The sequence below is a fragment of the Mustela lutreola genome, chromosome 4 (assembly GCF_030435805.1).
Source record: "Mustela lutreola isolate mMusLut2 chromosome 4, mMusLut2.pri, whole genome shotgun sequence".
NCBI classification, from domain to species: domain Eukaryota; kingdom Metazoa; phylum Chordata; class Mammalia; order Carnivora; family Mustelidae; genus Mustela; species Mustela lutreola.
Genome location: NC_081293.1, coordinates 149,381,867 through 149,406,040, shown reverse-complemented (window position 1 = coordinate 149,406,040; position 24,174 = coordinate 149,381,867). Strand labels below are relative to the sequence as shown.

Below are 24,174 nucleotides of genomic sequence, written 5' to 3'. Positions count from 1 at the left end.
GGCAAAGAGAGAGAGGAGGAAGCAGGCTCTCCGCTGAGCAGAGAGCCTGATGCGGGGCTCGATCCCAGGACCCTGGGATCATGACCTGAGCCAAAGGCAGAGGCTTTAACCCACTGAGCCACCCAGGCGCCGCAAAAACTGAATTTTCAACTTTTTTAAATGGAGGAATTTGTCATTACAGTGTTTATTTTTCTGAAAATACTCGTTTATTTTAAAAGGCCCAATTAAGAAAAGTGATAGTGGCTCAGTTAGATTTATCAAAATCACGTTTTCAAAGATCTCATATTCCCCATGGAGAGGTGCTGCTCCCTAGGTTTATTAAGTTCTTATTCTTATAAAATTAAAAGAGGCATATCCTCTCTAGAATGTCTGAGAAATCATTAAAGTGAGATGTTGAGAAAGAGGTTGCTTTTCATTGGTTTATGGCCCCAGACCCTGCACAACCTTACATTCTTTCCTCTTCTACCCCTGTCACGGCCAGATCAGCATTACTACTAATAAACAACAATATGATTACCTTCCAGTTGGTTGTCTGATTAGGTAACACTAGGAATCTTTGGTAATTTAACTAAACTACCACATCGCAAGTGTCATGTGAATGCTTCATGGCAGAAAGGTAGGGAGGAGACGCACAGACAGATGGATAGTCCTTCATGACAACCGCATACCACTGAGGCTGGGAGAAATAAAGACTTGAAGAGATCTCATGGAGAAGGGAGACATAGGTACCAGCTTAAAATGTGCTTTCATTCTCACGGACCGCCCTGATACCTCGCTGCCTTCAGAGAGCTAACACTGCGAGAGATCCCGAGGCTTATTTCATTACCTGGGAGGTAGGTGTTAGGCAGAGTGCTATGGAAGCCCGCCACAGGGAGCTCAGTGGGTCTCAGGAGACATGCACGTGTCCCTGAGGAAGAGAGACTCTGAAGCGCCAGGAACATTACTTGCAGAAGTGAGGAAACACAGGCATTTCAGGTGGAGGAGACAATGTGGGGACAATGATGTGAAGGGCTCACACAGAGAGACAATGCTGTAGCTCCAGAGGTGGAACCAAGTGGCCAGAGCATGGCGCCCCAAAATTGTGTGCTCCTCACAAAATACCTTTGAGCTCTTGTGAAGAACGTAATAGGCAAAAGAGAAAAAGGTGGGTGCATTCAAGTTTTGGAGATGGCTATCTGTACCACAGGCATGGGTTTCATTCACTCCCTTTCTTCACGGTCCTCTCTGTTGGTTTTACAGGAAGCAGTTACCAGCATCAACTAAGCATTTCATGTGAGGAGCTCAAGTCTGTGTCTGTGGACTCAAGCTTTAAGTCCCTGGGAAGACAGAATGTCCAATTATAGCTCAATTCCAGTTCATTAGCTTTACCCTAAAATATACCACTACATCATCGTTTTCTTTGAAAGTTGACTGTGATCCGGTCCTGTTTTTATAGAAGTGAATTTTGAGCTGGCATGTCATATGAATACTTGCTGTTACTGAATACTACACAGGCTGATATGTTCACTCTAAATACACACTCTGCTGTATGCTATTTACCTCATACTGATTCAGCCAAAGTTTGGTGATTTCTGAGTGATTCAAATACTTTCAAGATTTCCATGTAAGATGCACAGAACTTTTTGCATCTTCCTTTTGCAATGGGAAATGGATGGAAAGGAAAAAATTCCATCTGGCATACAACGGCCCTAAATGTTGTTTTAAGATAGCAAAAATAGAAGATTACTTAAAATATCATAACAAAACATAACAGACTGTGGGCAAGTGTACAGTACATATTTCTCTGATAAATCACGTTAAATATCCCTATCTTATTTAAAACGTGACCGTGTTCTTAATTTTCATTACATAAAAATTTGTCTTTAATTTAAAAAGTCCATTCTGTTGAAGCAGAAAAGACTTGTTTTAGTCTGTAGAAATTGATGTACAGTGCTTGGGTTTACCTTGGATAGGTTTCTTAATTTTTTGTTGTTGTTTTCCAGTATTTTCCTCCTGTTTAAAAAATGGAGAAATAAGATACAACATATAGATTCATTTAGGGTACATTTGTCCATAATTAAATGAACACGGCTCAACAATTTTGACAAACCCTTGTAAATGTCCTCTTTGTTCAGGTTCCAGGAATGGCTGGGCATGATCAAGGCAAGCTGAGTCAGAATAAAATATTAGGGGCTTCTGGAGATCCAAGAAACACATAGAGGGAGAGAATAATAGTGATAATAAGACAATTAAGATGGCAGGAAGTGGCTTGGGGGTAGGAATTTGTAAGAGGCTCATGAAAACTTAATGAGTCATAAGAGCATATCTTGGTGATTTCAAAGGTGGGGGTAGGGTAGAATATGTCAAGGTAAAATTTTGGCCCTGTGCAGTCAGTGAGGGGAGAGAATGGTACTGTAGACAGATGAGTCCTTAAACCTTTCATGATCTTGCCTTGGCTAGCATTTATAGAGGTGAAACAAGCTTCATATTGATACTCATATGAATAGAGAAGTCTAATGATCCCCAAATGGTGCAATGCATGATAAAATCCCAAACTGAATTTTATGCTTGATGGAAGCTATCACTTTCTCCCTGCTCAGTGAACTTACTGTTATTACAAGTTGGGGGATTGTGATGATGGCGTTATTTTTTGCAATCAGTCTGAGTATCCTGGAGTTTTCCTCTGAGAGTCATAGCCATTGAAAAGAACTTTAGATATCCCGTGTCTTGATTGCTTGGGTAAGAAGAAGCTTTCATTCAAAAACTGGCACCTGCTGAATAGCATTGTAGAGTTTCCTCTAAAATAGGCAATAAATAAATACTATACAATCCATTACTTCCGTTGGAAGTTTGTTAATCACAAGGAAAGGTTAGAAATACTTCCATTGATAATATTCCCCTAGTAAAATAACCTTTGTTGTCAGAAGGAAAAAAAATTAATAAAAATAATAACTAGGGATCTTTCAGGTCTGTTAGAGAAAGTTGCAATTCAATCTTTGTGTTTTTAGATGTGTTCCTAAGAATCGATTTTGTGGGGCCTAAAGTGAGGCTAGGCTGATTGAAATGACCTTTGCCCCCATAAAATGTTTCTGATGGACTGCTTCTCCCCTACTTATTAGCAGTTACCCTATCAGAAAATTAGCACAGCAACTCCTGAAAGACACAAAAAATTTTGTCAGCAAAAAATAAATGGGATCATCCAGTGCTTCTCATTAAATATCCATAGGGAGCTAGAGATCTAAAAATTAACTCAGTATTAAAACAATACTCAGATACAACTCTAAAAACATGGGAACCGAGAGGGTAATTGAAGCCATGGAGATAATACCATCTCCTATAGCAACTTGCATGATTGGAATGTTAAAAGATGTCGGTGAGTAGAACTACAAGAAATAGAATGGCAGACACAGTAGAACCCATGGGCCCAAACTGGTACTGATTTATACCTACTTGGTTAGAGTTCAGGGATAATCCATCAAGGTGGTAAAGGGAAGATTTTGAGGTTGGATGAGGCAGAAGACACATGTAAAGCCCAAGAGAAGAAACCTTGGAACAAAACAGCCAATTTTATTCTGATTGTCTTCTGAGGAATACACGTGAACGCCAGATGCTTGTGGACAGAAACCTTTCATGACTTGTTGAACTATTAAGTACCATTTCCATTATAATTTGGCAATCAACTCTGACTTTATCTCAATTTTGAGTAGATTCCATTTCCGTACCAACTCTGTAAATCTCAAACTCCTGTCCTTCGGTATTACTCATAATCTTGGCATAGGGAAGAGATACGCACAGACCTGAGAAAAGCTCACCACACCCTGGAAAAACCCTTGTTACTGAAGATCAGAGGGCCCTAGGTTTATTCAACACCTGTGGCTGCTGATTCCCCTCTGGCCCACCCGCTGGGGCTTGCCACTGCAGCATCTTTGCCCCAACCTCTACTCTTATGTAGCACATCAGGTGACTTCAGAGCCTTTGGGGAAGAGTGTAATCAAAGAGAGTTCTGTTGGTCCATTCTGGCCTAAACCTAAGTTTTTGAGACTACTTCAATCCAGAATAGAAAAGCCAGGAATGGCATCTCTTCCTTCTGAGTGACAAGGACAGCGGGCTTCAGGCAGATCAGTCTGGAGGTCCCTAAAAAGAAGAGTTAGGTAGCACAGGCTTATGGAAGATGCAGAGTAAATTGAATATGCATTCGTTGGTGGAATGTGGTGACCCATCAACACTGGGGAATTCGGTTACTTACCTGACTGCGTGGAGATCTTTGGACAGAAGCTGGCATCCCTTCGTCAGACATTTCATTTATCCACCAACGAGCAGCTTATCTCAGATTCCCATCCTTAAAGTTCATAGAGATGATGAGAAAGGATCCTACCAGGTGAGGGTCGGGGGCAGCCAAATAGCTCTCCAGCTTCCTGCCACCAGCAATGATCGTTCAGCCATTACATATAAAATTAACTTTGTTGGGGGCCGAATTTTTAAGCTCAGCAGACCTTTCTCCTTTTCGTAGATAGAGCCAATTTTTAAAAATACCTGGCTAAGATTAATTTAGTCCTGCCTTCCTTCGTTGAGAAAAGCATCTGTGAACCAGGCCCCACACAAAATGGAGCAGAGGCAGGAGTGCACAAGATCCGATTTGAGCCTCAAAGGCACCCTTAGTTAGTGAGGGAAAAAACGAAGACAGGAGAGTGAACAGCACTCTGCACGGGGAAGAAAGAAAGGGGCCTACGTTAAATAAGGTATTTGTTTCTAGAGAGTTGTTGCCTCACATTCCTGTGAGGCATTTACTAAAGGAAGTTTCACTTATTTGTGGAGCATAACAAATATCATGGAGGACAAGGGGTGTTAGAGAGGAGAAGGGAGTTGGGGTAAATTGGAAGGGGAGGTGAATCACGAGAGACTGTGGACTCTGAAATTTCAAACAATCTGAGGGGTTTGAAGTGGCGGGGAGGTGGGAGGTTGGAGTACCAGGTGGTGGGTATTATAGAGGGCACGGATTGCATGGAGCACTGGGTGTGGTGAAAAAATAATGAATACTGTTTTTCTGAAAATAAATAAATTGAAAAAAAAAAAGAATAAAGGCAACCTTTACTAGTAAAAAAAAAAAGGAAGCATCGTCTTTTTTACTTCCTAGGTTATGAGTGGGAAAGGACATAAATCATAAAAGGCAAAACATAATAAATGTCAAAGCTAAAGAAAATGACATATTTTTGGCATTTACCGTTTTCCCTTCCCCCCACTTCCTAGGTACCAAAAAAAAAAAAAAAATGTTAAAGATTGATTTATTCTAGAAAGGGAGAGAGAGAGAGCCTGTGCATTATGGGGGAAGGGTAAAGGGAGACAAGCTGACTCCCTGCTGAGTGGGAAGCCCAACCCAGGGCTCCATCCCAGGATCCTAAGATCATGACCTGATCGAGAATCAGAAGCTTAACTGAGTGAGCCACCCGGGTACCCCAAATACAAAATATATATTTTTTAATAGTATATTATATATAGCTCTGGACCTGTTTTACTGATTGAATTTGTTTCTGAAAACCAGCTTCTGGAAGAGATTTATAGGTGTTTCACAATTGAGAAGAAGAGATCAGGCAACTTGCTGGAATGTATTGCTTTGAAAAGATTTTTTTGTTTGTTTAAAATTGTTCTACTAATTGTAAAAGAAATACATACCTTTTGCAGAGAATTTAGTAATAATAGACAGCTACAAGGAAGAAAAATTTAGTGAAAAATAACCATGATTCCCCTTCCACCTTGCCCGGTATATCAGTATTTAATTTAATAAGGAAAGACTCATAAGTCAGGTTAGGAGTGCGCATGTTCACTTATATCAGCCATACATGAAAACACTTGTTTTGTAATGCTCTCCTTAATTTCATTGAGCATTATGATTCTCAGAGGAGAAATTAATCATTCTTTCTAGGTTGATGGGGGGAAAGTATTATCTTGTCCAAATTTATGTTTCTTGCAAGATTGGATATTTACAATTTATATCAATCCATTATCTTTCTTCTGTAGATAACCAATTTACCTCCGTTGTCCATTTTTCCATTGAAATTGTTCTCATTGATCTGAATAAGCTCCTTATATGTTAAGGATATTAAATCCTGCTTGTTGCATGCAGTTTTCCTCCATTCGTTTCTTTCTTTTTTTTTTTTTTTAAGGTTTTATTTATTTATTTGACAGAGAGAGAGAGATCACAAGTAGGCAGAGAGGCAGGCAGAGACAGAGGGGGAAGCAGGCCCCCCGCAGAGCAGAGAGCCCGATGCGGGGTTCAATCCCAGGACCCTGGGATCATGACCTGAGCTGAAGGCAGAGGCTTAACCCACTGAGCCACCCAGGCGCCCCCTCCATTCGTTTCTTACTTGTTTACTTATCTTTATGTTTACATGAGCAAAACTGCTGATTCACATTTTTTAAGTTTTAAAAATACCCTTTAAGTGAAAAAGTCCTTCCCCATTCTGTGGCCAGATACTCAATTTTATTTTGTCTGTTTCTTTTAGAGTTGTACTTCACTCATGTCTTTAACATAGCTGGGACTTATTTTTTATTAATTTCTTGATTACCTATCACATATAAAATTTTTCTTAAGTTAATTTACTATTTTGTTACCAGGATTTTAAAAAATCCATTTTGTTCTGGAGGAATTGAAATTCTATTAACAAACTTCCTCCAAATTAAATACATTGAGTACAAATTAGTAAATCACGTTACCCCTCTGAGCTTGACTTTCCTCATCTATAAAGTTAGGAGATTAGAGATTTAAGATTTCTTCTAGCTTTGAAATTCTTTTTTTATTTTTTTTTAAGATTTTATTTATTTATTTGTCAGAGAGAGAGGGAGAGAGAGCGAGCACAGGCGGACAGAATGGCAGGCAGAGGCAGAGGGAGAAGCAGGCTCCCATCCAAGCAAGGAGCCCGATGCGGGACTCGATCCCAGGACGCTGGGATCATGACCTGAGCCGAAGGCAGCTGCTTAACCAACTGAGCCACCCAGGCATCCCTAGCTTTGAAATTCTTAAGTTGAAAACTAACCCCGAAAAATTCAGCAACATCCTTACTTTTTGAGTGTTGAACACTTTTGGGGAAATTGTTGCTCATAACAATCAATTACCCAGGAGGCTTTCAGGAGCCCTTTTTTACTCTGATTGAACGTCCCTATCAATGCCAAGAATCATTCTGTTCTTTTATGTTCTAAAAATACTCATGTGGATAGAACTTCTAAAAATTTACTTTTTGTGAAATAGCGTTGATATGGGACAGATGGTTGATCTAGCATACCCAGCTAGAAATATCTCTGGTCTTAGGGTATCATAGTTACATTTCATGTCAAGTCATTAAATATTTGGAATTGTTTTTCTGAGTTCAGAATGTCCTGAGGAGGATTGAGAAATGCAACTCCCAAATAATGACAAACTAAAAAAATGTTAGATCTTACTGCCTTGAACTCCTAGAAATAACAAGAAAGCAGGCTGATTATTTATACTAGCTAAGTTCATTAATGAACTGCTATCTACAACTTAGCTCCAAACCACTCCTTTAAAAAAAAAAAAAAAAAAAAGTGCAGATTTATATCTGTCCTGTAAAGAATTTATTCTCTGAGGGCAATCCCCATTTTTATTTGAACTTTTATCCTCAATGTCTAGCACTAGGCTTTCAGTCAGTATTTGTGGACATGAATCCAGGAGAGAAGACAGTTGTGGGTAATTCAAAATGTTTCCCCAGTTAAAGCAACCCAAACCAAATCTGTGCAAATCCAAAGTTGTACCAGCCCCAGGCTTCCAGTTCTTTGGAGATTTTTAGCTTTAAGTGAAAGGTTTTGTACTACAGGGAATTCACCTGGAAATGACAAGCAGAAAAGACAAGAAAGTTCAACACCAACAGTTAGTTTGTAAGCGTAGACAAGCCTTTGGGAGAATTCATACTGGTAAAGAGTAGACATGAGCTTTTGGTCTTCAATGAGTCACAGTTGATGGAGTAAGAATCTTACCTAGGCAGGTTTGTCTATGATGGTTTTAGTCTTCTTTGGTACCCCAAGTGCAAGTTAATACTCAGAAAAATAGATGTTTTTGTATTATCACTGACGTACTTCCATTTCTTTTCACTTGGTCTTTCCTTCCCATTTCCCCCAGCCACCCTCTAGAAAAACAGGGAGAAAGACCAATACCATGCAGTGAAATTTATTTTTGTCTTATTTCAACCGAGTCTCTCTTTTTTTTTAACCTTCTAATTTTATTTGTTTGCCTCTCAAATAGTTTAGCAATATTTCATTGTATTTTAAATTCTCTTGACGAATTTTAATACCAACTTTCTACAATTTTGCAGTGAACCAGGAGTGACACAATTCTACCTTTCTTCCGGTCTGCTTTCAAACTGTGAAATGAGATTTCTGAGATGGTTACTACAGAGACCAAAGGCGTACCTCTCTAAAAACACCAAGGAATGTACAAAGTGTGAAAAAAACAAGAGTATTAACTTACATGGCTTGTATCTCCTTGCCCCCCATGCCATACAATATAGCAGTTGCTACGCTAACTAGGAATTTTTCATTCCCTAACTTGCATAAGTATTCAGGCTGCATCTTTTATTACTGCTTTGCCGTCTCTGAAGTTACAAATGTATGCATGTATGTGTACACATCTGAAAACACACATGTATATACACACAAAAGAGATTTGGAGTTACAGAGTTCCTTGACTTGAAGCCTTTCCATTTTCCAAGCAAGTTATTTTATATTTTATTTTTTATTAAAAAATGTTTTACAGCTTAGGTATAGCTGACAAGTAAAAATCATATATATTTAAAATATACAATGGAAAAAAATATACAATGGGATGTTTTGATGTATGTGCGTACATTGTAAAGTGATTATCACAATGAAGGTAATTAACATACCCATCATACTTCACATAGTTATGTGGTGTGTGTGTGTGTGTGTGTGTGGTGAAAACACTTAAGATCTACTCTTAGCAAATTTTGAGTATTCACTACTTTTTAAATTTGAAGAATACTTCTGCTGGGTCTATTCAGAGTGAAGAGCTAGCTTTTTCAAGTAACTTCAGTTTATAAATTAGGTTTTCATTTAATCAAGAAGTATTTTCAAACCTCTGAATTTCCTTCAAGAAAAATTTGGGAGAAGAAGCCAAAGTGATAGGAAACAGGGCTAGCTATCAAGTCCTGCTCTAAAAATCCATACTGTCCTCTTGTTACTCAGATTTTAAAGGCTTATATAAACTGCAACTGTGAATTATTCAAACCCCAAGTGACAAGTATATCTGCAGCCAGAATGTGGAAACTTAGTCTGAGTCATAGTTTAGCATAAGTTATCACCCCATCTCTGGGCCACTTGGGGAAAGTGTCAAGATATTTTCCCTTTAGAATAACTTGGGGGGGGGGCGCGACTAGGTGGCTCAGTTGGTTAAAGATGGCCTTTGGCTCAGGTCATGATCCTGGAATCCCACATGGGGCTCCTTGCTCAGCAGGGAGTCTGCTTCTCCCTCTGACCCTCCCCCCTCTCATGCTCTCTCTCAAGTAAATAAATAAAATCTTTAAAATAACTTGGCACCTGTCACACACACACACACACAAACACACGAAATGATTTGAGAATACTTGGAAGCTAGAAGGTAACTCTATGTAACATTTATATTTGTCATTTTTGCAAAATCTCCTGGGAAGCAAGATTTCAGGTATTTTCTAAGTCTCAGGTAATCTACGTATTACATTTCGATGGCCGTCAAGATAAACCAATAATGAGAGGTAGAAATAAGTGCTGTTCTCAGCACTAAAGTCATCTCAGCTTTTTGAGGCGTGTCATAAATGTATCAGTCTACATGGAAGCCATGGTGGAATTCACGTTTTCAAAATATTGATAGTTTTTTCTCAAGTGACCCAGTTGTTGAGTTTTTTCCCCTTTCTTTTGAATCTGCATGTTAGGAAATACCTACAAATCTAATTTAGAACTTGAAGCATCCTTCTATCTTCTGAATTACCTTCAGATAGACCTCTGTCAGCTCATGTATGCACAAGGCAATGCTCAGTTGCCCTTTGACCTAGACTTCTTAATTCTAGAGAAGCCAAGAGGTGAGTCTTGGGGATTCGCAGCTGACCCTTTGTGTATTTCCTCGGGCCCACTTACCAGAGTGAGTGGACATGACTCGTGAGTCTTAGCAGAATGAAATGACCACCATATCTGGAACAGAAAATCAACAGAAGCCGTGGGGTTAATTGCCCTCACCCCAGTGACCATGGCTGACCCCACACCGTCTTTATTGCTGCGGGTGTTTTATCCTGTTTATACTTTGGATTTGCTGATCCTAACGGATGCTGACTACTCCCTCACATCAACTAACTCTTGAAATTTTATTTTAAAAACATAAGAGTCAGAGACAACTGAAATTCATTGTCTCCCTTCTTTTAGATCTTCACTTCTAGAAGTATATGGTTTCTTGGCAAGTGAACCCTAGGGTTGAGGGGTGAGGTGGGTGCCAGAGAGAAACAACCCTGCATTCCCATGAGAATGCTCCATTTCCTCGATCCTGATCCCAGTTCTCTAGTAGAACAGCTTGCAGCCTTCTTTCCTCCAGGTTCAGTGAGCTCTGTAATTAACTTCCTGGGATGGCCTCTGGCTCTCTGTGGCACTTACAGCACCATGGGGAGTAGTTTCCAGTGCAACTGGAAAAGTTTGATGACATTATTTGTGTCTCTTTAAATATGGATGATATTTAAACACACATACACATGAACAAAATTGTAGCACAATTGTAACACTTTGGTGTTAATATACCAAAATGGCACTGCATCCAGTTACAATACAGTTTGTGTGTTTTTCTGCATCCATTTACTGAGGGCTTTCTCTATGTCTAGTGCTCTTAATTGGGTTAATAATAAGGTAGATATTATCCCATTTCACAGGCAGCAAAACTGATGCTGAGAGAGAGGTCTTAACCTTGTTAAGACCTCCCAGCTAGTAAGTGGCAAGTCTAGGATTTGAACCCAGGCAGGTCTGTTTTCACTCTGGTGACTATCAGTTTAATTGGATTGAAGTCATAGGTTCTTTGAAGGGCTGTCATCATCTCAGTTTAATTTTTGTGCTCAGTATTGATAATCACCAAGGAAAAAAGAAAACCCATTGTCATTACTAAAACAGTCTCTTTCTACCTAGAAATGGACCATACCTCTGACATGGGATCTGGTAGAAGGGAGCTTAGGAAGGCGGGTTGATTGTTGAACTGTTTTTTCTAGTAATTTGTGATAAAAGCGTAGCTGGGCATGACTATGCGAGGCCTTTTGCATACAGTCTTTTTTTAGTGCCTAAAAACCTTCTGGGAGGTATAATATCCTCATATTTCAAATTACAATTTGGGATTTGGGGAGTACATTTCTTCTCCTGGAACACAGCTGTTAAATGGTTGTAGGCTTTTACTCTAGATAAGGCAAACCCTGTAACTTCTGTCTGCTCAGGATAGATTGAGGCCATGTCTACAGCTGTGAACCCAGATTCTCTGTGAGGACAGGACTCTCCCTGGATGAGAGCGGCTCAGAAGATCTTGGAGTCAGAATCAAGTGTTGTTTCTGTGATGGGTGAGCTGAGTCCATTAATCAGACCATTTGCCTCTGTCTGACTTTGGAGCACTGCTTCTTAGCTACTGGTGGCCTAGATCTTGCTTGGTTCTGCAGACTTGTAGCTTGAATTTTCCTCTCTGCCCTAACCTGCTATCTGGACTGAGTCCCTCTGTGGCTGAACCTCTGCCTCCTTACCTCTCCCAATCTCTCTGTCCTTAATCTTGGGCCATTCTGACACATAATATCAGTACACCTATCCATAATTCACCAGGCCATTCATTCATTTAGGAGGTACTGTTGTTCTGAACGGTTGACAACAGCCCAGAGAATGAAACAGATCAAACCCATGTTCTCATCCAGCTAATATGAGAGTTGAACTTGTCCTGCCACTTTTCCTTTCTATTCCCCGCTTCATCCTCACCCCCAAATCTGCTCTTCAACCAAGAATTTTTATACCGGAACTAGAGGACTTTCTAGGAAATATTTATCAAAATCTAAGTTTTTATGGTAAAAATGATATCCGTGTGGTCCAACAACTTTCAAGGGTCACCTGGGGAGTGTTGGATATGAGGCATGTTGTGGGACTGGAATTGCAGTAAACTGATGGAGGAAGACTGTTAAGACATGGAAGCCTGCAGGAATGAGATTAAGTCAGTTGGGTAATACTGACATGTCCTACTCAAGAGATGCTAGATCTTTGAGTTGCTTTCCTAAAGCAAGATGCTGGACTCCATTCCTGGTATGTTGACCCCAGCTTCTCTGGGACCAGAAAGGCATCATTGTATCCATATCTTCTCTTCCATTTCCGCCTCTGATCTGTGTTGCCAGCCCAGTAAGTCCTGACTCCTGCGGACTCTGTCACCTGGGTACTCTTGGCTGCCATCTCCAAAAGGGACCTGGCCCGTGGGAGCCACTGCTGGACATCAGAGTGTAGGAGGACAGGAATATCAGGTGTTGGTGGTTCCCACCTCTGTCCCACTTCCTCCTGCAGTTCTGACAGTGACCACACCCGTCTTTGATAGCCGCTCCTCCCTGGGAGCCTCTCACCTCTCAGGCTCCCAGTGGGATCCCACACTCAGCTCTCAGTCCTCTTGCCCTTCAAGCCCAAGGGTGGTTAAGCTCTCTGTCTAGGCTTGTTACATCACCATTTTTTGGTGGTTGTTGTTAATTTCCCCAAGCTAGCAGCACTTCTGTAAATAGTCCCTTCATTAAACACTTTCAGAACTCTAGCTGAGTGTGCCTTTCTCTCTCTCTCTCTTTTTTTTCCAAAATAATCAATCAAGCTAATATGGCATATTGCAATATACTTGGGATCAAAAGATATTGACTTTACATTTCCAGATATTTCAGTCTCTTCCCATTTCTTCTCCCCTTACTGCTCAGTAGGGTTACTCACTGACATTGGCAGATCAAAGTCCTAGGCTTGCCCCTAATATTAGGATTCTTCGACAGCTTGTTTTACATCGTAATAATTACTAGGGGCAATGAAATTTAATAAATACTGTTCTTCCCTGTCAGCCAGAGCTTTCCATCCAGATATGTTTACCGGTTTCCCCTGGAAGTTTGTTCATATTCACTAACAACTTTGTGTTTGCTTTTATACCCATGGAAGTCAGACTGTACCTAGATTTTGTGAGTTTGGGGATGATGAATCCTCTTAGATCCATTTAGGCTTTAGGTTGAGTTATTAATCTTAATATGTGTGGGATTGAAAAAAGGAACCCATTGTCATTACTAAAATAGTCTCTTTCTACCTAGAGTAGCCTCTGCAAAAATGTAATTGTCAGGTCAGCACTCTGTGGTTCTCTAAATCCAAGCCACCACTCACCTTGACGCACACCTGCTTACTTAATCTCTCTCTTAGCATATTCTCTTAATCAGGTCTGTCTTGCCAGCAATATTCTTTTGACCTTTTTTTTTTTTTTTAATTCTGTTTACTTTTTTCCATGAGAAAACAGAATCATGAGATACCTTGTCAGCAAATTCTATGAAGGTTGTTTTCAGACAAAATTGGTTTTGGCTGGGGAGATTATTTTTTTCCAGATAAGTATTTTAATTCTGCTGTACCCACATTTACAGTACAAGAATAGATGTGGGCATTGGTGGTTTGGTTTTCTAAGCTGTGTGTGAATTTCCGTAGTACAAGATGAGAAGAGATACTGCTAAATCGTATGCATCTCTCCTATTCAGGAGAGCCAATATTTTGGGCTTCAGTGGGAAAAGTGAAGTCAAGACAAATGAATTTTTGTAGAATCTTGATGCTGGAAAAGATACCAAGGTCATCTTGTCCAGCCCCCACTCTCCCTGAAGAACCATCTTCCGTTGTTCCAGAATATTATTGACGGGCTCTGCTCCAGCCTGAGGGAGAGCTCATTCCACCTCTCTTGTTAAGGCTTCCTTAAATTGAAACACAATCGGCCTCTTTTATCTAGCCACCCATTAATGGAAGGTCACCTTTCTAGAACATCATGAGTAATCCTGTGGCTCTTTCTCCCACAGGAAGGGTAGGGTAGCTCACAGAATGGAAATTACCTACCAGGGTTTCATTCTCCCAAGCTTTTCTTATTTAGACATTCCAGCTATGTAAACTGTACCTCACAAGGCATATTTCTCAGAACCCCTTGTGGCTCTTTGGTGTAGGGCCCCGTGTACCCCAGTCAGCAAACTTCTGTGCCCACAGGCTCATCACAGCCCAGTTTGGGGTTTTTCTTTTATTTTTTCCCTTTCTTTTCTTTTCCTTTCTTTTTTTTCTTTTCTTTCTCTCTCTCTCTCTCCCTCCATCCCTCCATCCATGCATCCCCGCCCTCCCTTTCTTTCTTTCTTTCTCTCTAAAATTCACATTTCAGTGGGTATAATTCACTTTCTTCCCAAGGCAGCTAATGCACCAGAAGTCCCACCAGCCCTAACCTGCATGTCTCTGTATACCCAGGGTGTGTGGGCACAGGTGCCCAGAGTCTCACTCCTCTGATCCCTGCCGTGTATAACTCTGTTCTGGCTAGCATTTCATTCTTCCTTTGCTGGTTCTTGAGCTCTGCCCTTGCCTGAGCTGGTTTACTTGTGGTCCTGATACTATGCTCAGCGCTTTTCAACCATCTTCCCTTTTCAGTCCCTTGATGGGTTTTCCAAATCACATGGGCCATCTAGAACTGAAAACTGGTGACCCTAGTAGTTTTGAGCCTCACCATGACTGAAACACATCTGTTATCTGACCCCCCCAAGCAGATTGGCCTGCTTTAGCTAGCAGCACCAGAGTAAACCAAGCCCCCTCCGATAGTTGTAGTCTATAATGTATGTTACTGACCATCTTTAGGGGAACATCTGTGGTTCTAGTTAAGAGCTCTGTTGTTGAATCTATCCGGCTTCAGTCTCAGCTTTACCATACCTTCACCCTGTGATCTTTCTTGGCTAAATTACTTTATCAAAAACCCCTGATGGTTTTAGGGGCACTTGGGTGGCTCAGTGGGTTAAGCATCTGCCTTCAGCTCAGGTCATGATCTCAGGGTCCTGGGACCAATCCCTGCATTAGGCTCTCTGCTCAATGGGGAGCCTGCCCCCCACCTCCCGCCTGCCTCTCTGCCTACTTGTGATCTCTGTCAAATAAATAAATAAACTCTTTAAATAAAAAACCCAAATGGGGTTTTAATAGTATTTACCTCATAGAACTGTTTTTAATGAAAAGATAATGCATGTGCAGCTTTTAGCTTTGGTAAAAAGCTAAATGGTAAACCCTCAGTAAATGCTTATTGTTGTCCATTTATCTGCCTGGGTCGTGACTTGCTCCCTTCCTTATTGCCCTCCCTAGTGAATCTGTTTGTTGCATATGGCAGTGCTTTTTCCTTATTTCTTGCGTTGTGGTTACCTCCATTCCCATGATATTAGCTTTTAGTGGTCTAGTAGTTAACAACTGCGTGATTTTTATTCTTCACAAAATATCGATCATGTATTCTCTTAGATAGGGGCCAACTCTTGGAGCTGCCTTGAAGTGATTTTTCACATGAACCACCCTCAGGCCAAGATGTAGAACAGGTCGTTTTGATCTGATATTTATCAGGAAACCCCTTGCCTGTATTTATCAGTGTCCAGTTGGGTGAGCATGCCAGCTGTTCTTTTCAGTTTACCTGATCTGAGGGCCTTGCCCAAGCTGATGGTCAAGATGCAGAACAGCACAAGCCAGGGTCACCCACCACCAGAGTAATTTGATGACCCTCCCTTAGGAAGAGCATAGCAAAATGTCCCCTCTATCAGCACCATCTTTGAGAAGGATTCTTTGAAATTTAAGGTATTATTCTCTTAAGCCTTCACTCTAAAAGGCACATTTACTCATTCATCTTTTTTGTTCATTTATTCATGCAGTGTTCTTTGAGTATCTGTGAAGTGTTATGACCTCACTGGGAATTCAAAGTTGAAGATTTGGTACCTGCCCACAAGTGGGCTTTTGCTTTGTGCTTCTCCAAGTGCTGAGTCACAAGGAGTCCCTTGGTACCCTGGGGTCAGCCCCTGGAGAAGGGCCAGCCAAATGACTGGAGGCAAAGAGAGGGGTGTTCCTAGAGGCAGCAGTTCTCAAAGTGAACCTTGTGGGGTGAATAAAGGTTAGACCAAGAAGGTCGAGAGATGAAAGGAGTCATAATAAGTTATTGGCTGTATGTCTTAGTCATTCGGGCTGCTCTCACAGAACACCACAGACTAAGTGGCTTATAAACAACAATAATTTATTTGTCACAGTCGTGGAGGCTAGAAGTCCAAGATCAAGGCACTGTCAGATTCAGCATTTGCTGACAGGTTGCTTTCTGGTTCGCAGACAGCCATCATTTCACTGGGTCCTCACAAGGTAGGAGAGGTGAGGGAATGTTCTGGGCACTAGCCCCATTCATGAGGGTTCCACCCTTATGACCTAACCACCTCCCAAAGGCTCACCTCCAGACACTGTCACACTAGGAGTCAGGATTCAGCCTAGGAATTTCGGTGGGGGAGGGGCACATTCAGTCCATAGAAAATGCCTTCTTATAAGTAAGTTAGCATCTTCAGATACTGTTTTCATGAGCTTGAGGGAAAACAGCGTTGCAGTTTGTGCGACTTCTTGATCACCACAGCATCACGCCACATGAGTCTTTGCATTCTCCATTTGAAAGGTTCTCTAGTGCTGCCCCTTTCAGGCGGATTTGGTGATGAGCACAAGGCCGTGTGAGTTGCTGAAGATCCTGGTTGGGGCCAAGCAGGAGGGGGAGGATAGAGGATACAAAATAAACATCTTGGCCAGTTCACAGTTTAGCCCACAGTTTGACCTGTTCATATCCACTCCCTTTTTATATCCCCTAGACCAAGGGACAGTACCGTTTAGTGAATGCCTTCCTGATGCTGTCCTGCTTACATGGCTTCTTATATATTAGTTGCATAGGAGCTTGGTTTCGTAGATGGAATAAATAATTATAACACGAAAGTTCAAAGCACAGTTAGCTCTTATGATGAGCACTGTAATAGGAAAGTGACAAAATGGAGGGTGAGGGAAGCCTCGCAGTGAGAATAACCTTTGAGCCCTGCAACATGGAATTCTGCCTTTTTGAGGCAATTCACTCCCTCTCTTGCTTGTTCATTAATTGGTATGTACAGTAAACCTTTATCAAGTGAATATCACGTGCCCTGAGCTGTGTGTTAGAGAGATAGAAGGCACAGTCCCTCCTCTCAAGATGGCGTCATTTAGTGGAGAACACCGAGAGCAAATGAATAGAGGTCACTGTGATGGGTGTCGTGATAAGGTTCTTTGGGCATCTCGTCTGAATGGAAGGTGTTAGTGGCAGGACTTGGAAAGCAGTTTTCTTAGGTGAGATGATAAGTAAAAGTTCCATCATATGGAATGGTTTGCACTTCTTGGTATTCATAGACTTCAGTGAGACTGACGAGTCTGGACTCTACCTAGAAAAATGTGCTTACACATAAAAATTTTAGATACTTTCAGAGGGTTCTCTGAATCCCTAAAGCCCCTCCATGAACCCCCAGTTAAGCACTCTTGTAAGAGTTTATGCTCATAGAGCAGCAGGGACACGATGCCATAGAGAATATAGATGGCTGCTTTATGTGAGTATTTGGAGAGGAATGTTTTCCATTATCTGTGATAATGGAAAAATCAAACAAGTAGTTGTGACAACTCCACGAGGCCTGAGAAATCCCTTAGTAATCACTTTTTTTGCTAGTGCTGGTGAGAAGTGAAAATATAAATACAGTCAGAAACTTGGTTCGGGATAAGACAAATTAAGACCTGCTCAACTGTGAGCATCGATTCTTCACCTTATTTTTTGAAAATCCATAATTTTATTATTAGGTATTTTCACCCTAAAAATAAAAGTCTTTCATGTGAATAAATGAAAGAAAAGAAGTTTGATTTAGAAGTACAAAAGCTGATCATGATCACTGAAGTTAATCTAAAGTAAGTCAAAGGTACTGGTTCTGTATAATTCATTCAGAATTGACAGTCAAGATAGCAGTATAGTCAGAAAAAGGAAATAAATAAGAGCTACCTACCCAAAAAATGGCACAAAGACGAGGAACAGGGTGAATTTGAAAGCCTGCCTCTGTCTTCCTGACCCTGATGGGCTCTCTTCAGTGGTCCTTTGATTCTGTGACCCATCAACCTTTCCCTGTTGGCATTTATTGCCCCCACCACACACACACCATTTCAGCTGAGGACACCTGTTTTGGTTTTGCATTTCCCCTCCTTCCCACCTCCCCATTTATCCTAAATCACATCCCATAGGCAAAGCTGGGAAGACTCCATCTGGCCCAGCTTTCAGTGTTTCTCCTTCTTCCCTTCAGGAGCTTAGGGAAAGAACTGCTTTCTGCAGATCTGGAGGCTCATGTATGTTTTGGGAAGAGATGGGAATTTTCACTGACATGTAAAAAGCAGGGCTGAACACCATAGGCAAGGGCATGGAGGAGTGTGGTTCCTTCGGGAATACACCCTGTGCCCCTCATCACCTACCATACCATGGTCACACCTGCAGAAGCCGCTTCTCTCCCGAGGCCCGTGCTCCCTGCTCAGGTCATCTTTCCTTCCCTCCAGATGCTGTTCTGCTTGCTGCAGAAGCTTTATTATCTATCTCTGACTTTATCATCCTTTGAGCCCCGTTTCCCGCAGTCACTTTCAGAAACATCCCTTTGTGTGACTTTCTCATCACCCTAACAAGGAAATGCTGTGTGTGTGTGTGTGTGTGTGTGTGTGTGTGTGTGTGTGTTGTTGACTCCAGTGACCACCATTTCCATGCCCCTCCATACCAGTGCCAAGGCAGCATCCTCTAACTGTTGTCAGTGTCCTCTAGCCAGAGGTCCCCCGGGACACACCTGTAGTTGGACAAGCTGGGTCTGCTGCCCGTTGCTGAGGGGAAGACCTCACACTTTGGGGAGCCATGGAACCGATCAGAATGAGAGGTGCTAGGACAAAGGACCCCTAGGACTTGGGTTTGTGTCCAGTGATTAGGGGGAGGGTTTAAAGAGGCAGGGCTTTGCTGTCAGGAAATGGGGTAACTCTGACTCGCTGTAATGAGTCTTACCGGCAGGGAAGGCAGACCAGAGCAAAACTGAAATGCAGTTGGGAAAGCAGCGGCAGCTGCTCATTACCTGGGCTTTTTGGTATCTTCTGGCTTGGCCAACATTCGTGCTTCGTCTGTGTTCAGGTGTGATTACCGTGTGGCTGTGTGTCTCTCTTGTTCCATTGCGATCACAGATTGGCCTTTCTGATGCTGACTTTCCGCACAGTTGCTGATGCTCCCAGGACAAGCCCAGCCTAGCAGTGGGGGCCAGGCCAGCTTGCGAGTGCCAGGGGCTTCACCAGTCCAAACTGTTCCACTTAACGTATTTGCCTTCTTGGTCTAAGCTTGTGCCTGCTTCCTCGTCCACCCCCTGCCAGCCCCCTTAGCTCCTGTGGGGCCTCGGCCCCTCCATGTTGTCCCAGTTTATCAACAACTTCTCAGCTCACTGCTTTCCCTAGCCAGACAGACCCTGTGTGGTGAGGAGCGACGTTCCTTGGTATGCGGACAGCCACCCAGAAGCCCTCCCCTTGACACCTCCTGTGGTTGCCTTTGCCAGCCCCTTCTTCTGGGTGGGCCCCATCAGACACTGTTCCCCTCTAAGGTTTGTAAGCCCTTCAGCAGAAAGACATACAACCATCAGTGTGTGTTTCTGCCCTCAGCAGTCCACAGAGCTGCCTAGCAATGCTCTTTTTCATAACTTGTTTATCCCCTGTTGTACCCCTAGAAGCCGTGTGTTCACCATCTTCACCCTGAACCCCCTCCTTCCAGAAGGTCATCTCAATCCCCCCTCTACTAAGAAGGCAGAGCCATCTCATAGCCTCTACTGTGGCTTCCTTATTTTCCCTACTTTATTTTTTTCTAAGTCTCCACCCATCCTCCTTCCCTTGAACCTCTCTGAGGGAAAGAAATGTTCATCCTTGTCTAGCCTGCCCTCTCCATTTTGTTCCCGACCTTGTCCCCTCTTCTCAGTAGCTGCCTTCCCCAGCCCTACAACCTCTGCAATGTGACCCCTTCCCTTCACAATGCAATTCCAGGAAGTGGTTTTCTCTGTCTGTGGACTCCCTCCCCGTTCAGTCACACCTTAGCCGTTCTCTTCACACCCCCGGACCAAAGGGAGCTCATCATCTCTTTTTCTTAAACTTAATCTCTGTAAACACTACAGCAACAGACTAGCATTTTCCTTGAATCTCTTGAGACTCTCCCCTCTAGATTCTCCTGACCCATCTTGGTTTTACTTCTTCATCATCCCAAGACTCTGACCCTCTACCTATTCCCCAACTTCCTGTGGGTTTTTTCCTTCCCCTATACCCATCTTTGTAGTTCCCTTTCTCTCCTGTTTCCTCCTAACAATCTCAGCCATTCCCAAAACTTGAATAATTGACAAATTTTTCTCTGCCCTGGTCCTCTGTGAGAAGCCGAGTTCATTATTTCTAACTGCCTGCTGTGTATCTATAGCATGATAGATTATCAGTACTAAACTGTCACTTATCTGAAACTAAATTCATCAGTCTTGCCAGAACCAGAGTCTCTGTATGTTTTTGTCCCATTTCATGGCATTCCCATCTCTGTCACACAGTCATCTTAACCCTCATATCCCATGGGTTCTGCCTTTGCATTGTCTCTCCCATTTGGCCTCATCTGAGGGTGCCTGCCGAGTTACAGTTATGTTGTTAGGGAGCCTATTAACTTGTTAGTTAAGGGCAATGGACTTGTCTTACTCTGCTTGTCACTCGGTGTCCAGCTCAGTACCTCTTTATCCATGGACACCATCACTGGTTGTTGAGTGAACGACTATAAATTAAGCATTTTAATGCTTTGCTTGCTCTTCATGAACTATTTGTCATTGAACAATTTTCCATCATGAGAGCTCTAAATACTTTCATTCTTCACCAAGCAAGCACCAGCACAAAGTTTCATGCTCAGAACCCCAACCATGGTACTTCTGCTCTTTTTCAGGAAGAGCAATTAGGTGAGTGTGTGTGGGTCGTGAAGCACTCACCTGACCTTCCTTGTTGAAAGACAGAATACCTAGGACTATTATAATTTCATGGCATTTTTAGATCACTTACATCTCCCTTTATACATCGATTTTTCTGCTTTTTCTTTTCTTTATTTTTTAACAGGTTTTCAAAATGGAAACGATCACTATGACATAAGATGCTATTGATAGTACATCAATATGATTCAGCTGTTTCCCTGCCCAGCAGAGTGTGGCTGCTGTCTGCACAGCCTTGTAATACATATTAGTTACACAGACATTAGGGAAACCCTTCCCATCCATATGTATGTGCGTGGCCCATGGAAGTTAATAACGCCATATATCACGTGCATGTAGAATGTAAAATGTACTTCACAATGACAGCAGGCGCATAGAAAATGAATATTGGCTTACGATGAGAGGAAAACCAGGGAAGGATTTTTGTCCTTTCAAATCCACTGTTGAGTGAATTATTCGTTTCTGTGTCTCAGTATCCCAGACCCACATTCTGCCTTTTTTTTTTTTTTTTTTGGTCAATATACGCCCCTCTCTCCAGCCACCTTATTTCACTTCAACTACACAGATAACAAAAGGACCCCTTTGGAGAAATGAAAGATAGCAATTACACATTGGTATTCATGTTACAGGAGTCACACTGCCGTCCTCAGGGAGTTGAACAATGAATATCCAACATTAATTGCCACAGTAACTGAGCATCTGACCTTGCTGAAATGTAATACATCAGTTTTACATAGTAAAATTATTTGCCACTAAAAGATTTTTTAAATTATCATAAAATTACATTGTTGTTTCGAGTGACTAATAATTTTTATTTTTGTCTCTACATTTTCTTGGGAGTCAGGACATCAGCAGTTGCAAGCATAATTTTATCACCAATTTGGTTGACAATTATGGAAAGATTAGTCCCTTTGTATTCTTAGTAAAGATGGATAAAATACATGGACATCCCTGGTAGATCTATGGAACTGATTAAGAATGTACAATGGACGTAGTACATTTTACCCATTGAGGAGAATAATACTCTTTTTTTTTTCTTTAATATTTGCACCTAATTATCAGTTGGATTTTCTGCCTGTGGCAGAAACATGCTAGGACCTCTGGGGCATGTTTCCCTTTTGAAAGAACTGATACCATTTTTAAGGTGAAGCCTACCTAGTGTCAACTTTTCTTGCCTTCATCTTTTGCCCAAATTCTCAGACATATAGAAGCTAGCTTTTCTTACTTGCATTTCACAGGTTCCCCCCCCCCTCCCCCCGGGGCTACCTTACCCTTCCTGGGTGTCACACACTGGTAGAATTTCACACTCTATCCTCTGGAAGTGTTCATCACTCAGGGTCAGCCTCCACACTGCTGGGTCAGCAGTGAGCTGGACTCCAACAGAGCTACGTCAGCGGGCCACACTAGCTCTGGGCCGTGGAAGCTGTGTGTGCAGAAATGAATGATTGTTCAGCCTGCTCTCCTTTTTAAAAGAGACTGAGGTGAAGAAAGTCAGTGCACTCACCCACGACATGCGAATTTCAGCCCGGTTGAGATTCTAACTAGAGATCCATTTTTGCTTGTATTCTGGCAAAACTGGGATAGGATAAATTTGAAGTCCATCTTCTGTCTGGGGGGGGTGGGGGTTGGGAAGAATGAACTGAGTGATAGAATGGGTAGCTTTTTGCCCACCTTCTAAAGTCGGGCTATGAAGAATACTTAATATGGCTTGCTCATTGTTTTAGTGTTTTAAATGATTTATGACTTTCCAGTTTTAATACAGTGAATATTTAATAAGCATTAACAAGATAAGAGAGAATACATATGCAATGAGCATGTTGTGTCTTTTGAAACTTTGAGCTTTGGATGCCATGATTCAAATCACTCAAGTAGTTTAAATGCAAGCTCTCCGAATCCCAGCCCCTCTTTATTTATTTCTTCCCATTTCCTTGACAGTATTTATGTCTTCCTAATACTTGTCTGTGCCTGTAGAATCTGAGCCCAGACACTCTACCATCAAAGAGAGATTCTTGCCCTGACTCCTCCTTTTTTTCAGGATCTTTGAAGAAATCCTGGTGGACAGCGACTTGAGAAAACGCGGCTTCAGTTTGGCCCCTGTTGGAGGGGCTGGGGTTTGTTTGGTTTTGTTCTTGTGTTTGTTGGCGGGTTTGTCTAATTTTCTCTCCCCTTTGTGTCCCGTCCGCTGCCCCCTGCCCCCCACGAGAGCAGGATGACGAAGTGGCAACCGTTGAGGTGAAGGAGCAGGAGCGGAACGTCCTCGTGCTGAAGAGGGTGCAGAGCTGCAGCCCGGCCCCCCCAGCCGGCGGCGCCGAGCGGGATTGGAGGTGAGTTGGCCCCGCGGCGCGCGCCCCGCTCTCCTCGGCCCTGCCCGCCTCCCCTTCTCTCGCTCCGTCCCCCTCGCTCCCGCTGCCTGGCGGCCCTCCCTCCCCCCTCTTCTCTCCGCCTCTCGAGCGTTCTAGCTGACTGCAGAGCTCTTGGCAGCCAGATGGACTCAGTTCCCGGCGAAAGGACAGACATGGCAAGATCTTTGCGCTCTTAGGGGATGCCTTTGTTGGTAGCCGTTCACAATGGGCAGCTCCCGGCTGAGGGTTTTGGACCCTCAGCTAGAGAGGAAGGAATCCGCCGCGCTCTCGGACCGAGAGCTGCCCCTGCCTACCTTCGATGTGCCTTATTTCAAATACATTGACGAGGAGGACGAGGACGATGAATGGAGCAGCCGCTCGCAGTCTTCCACCGAGGATGACTCGGTGGACTCTCTGCTCTCTGACAGATACGTGGTCGTGTCCGGGACCCCTGAGAAGATACTGGAGCACCTTCTGAATGACTTGCACCTGGAAGAAGTCCAGGACAAAGAAACAGGTAAGGGCAGCGGGTGTCTCCAGCTTCCAGACCCACCGTGGCGCCCGCCCTTGTCAGTTCGCATAGGGGCAAGGCTCCCGCAGCAGCCCAAACCGGCACGGGCAGAAAGAGCGGTTTGCTCTGTGCACCTCCCCGCTTGGCCTCGTGCTGTTTTGTTGCAATCCAGTAAATGGACACATGGAGACCCACGCAGTTGCCTGGGAAGTCGCAGTACAAAGAAAGCCGTAGGAAGGCAGATGTTCTTGTGTCTTTGGCAGTT

General features: G+C 42.7%; 1 protein-coding gene across 2 annotated transcripts in view; it reads left to right on the top strand.

Moving 5' to 3' along the window:
* RAPGEF5 (Rap guanine nucleotide exchange factor 5) overlaps nt 1–24,174 on the top strand; it is a 221,861-nt gene that overhangs the window by 127,366 nt on the left and 70,321 nt on the right. For both annotated transcript variants that reach the window (XM_059171333.1, XM_059171334.1), the window contains exons 10-11: nt 23,265–23,380; nt 23,827–23,915. In XM_059171333.1, coding sequence (XP_059027316.1) covers nt 23,265–23,380; nt 23,827–23,915 — 205 coding nt within the window. The remainder of the gene's footprint in view (nt 1–23,264; nt 23,381–23,826; nt 23,916–24,174) is intronic.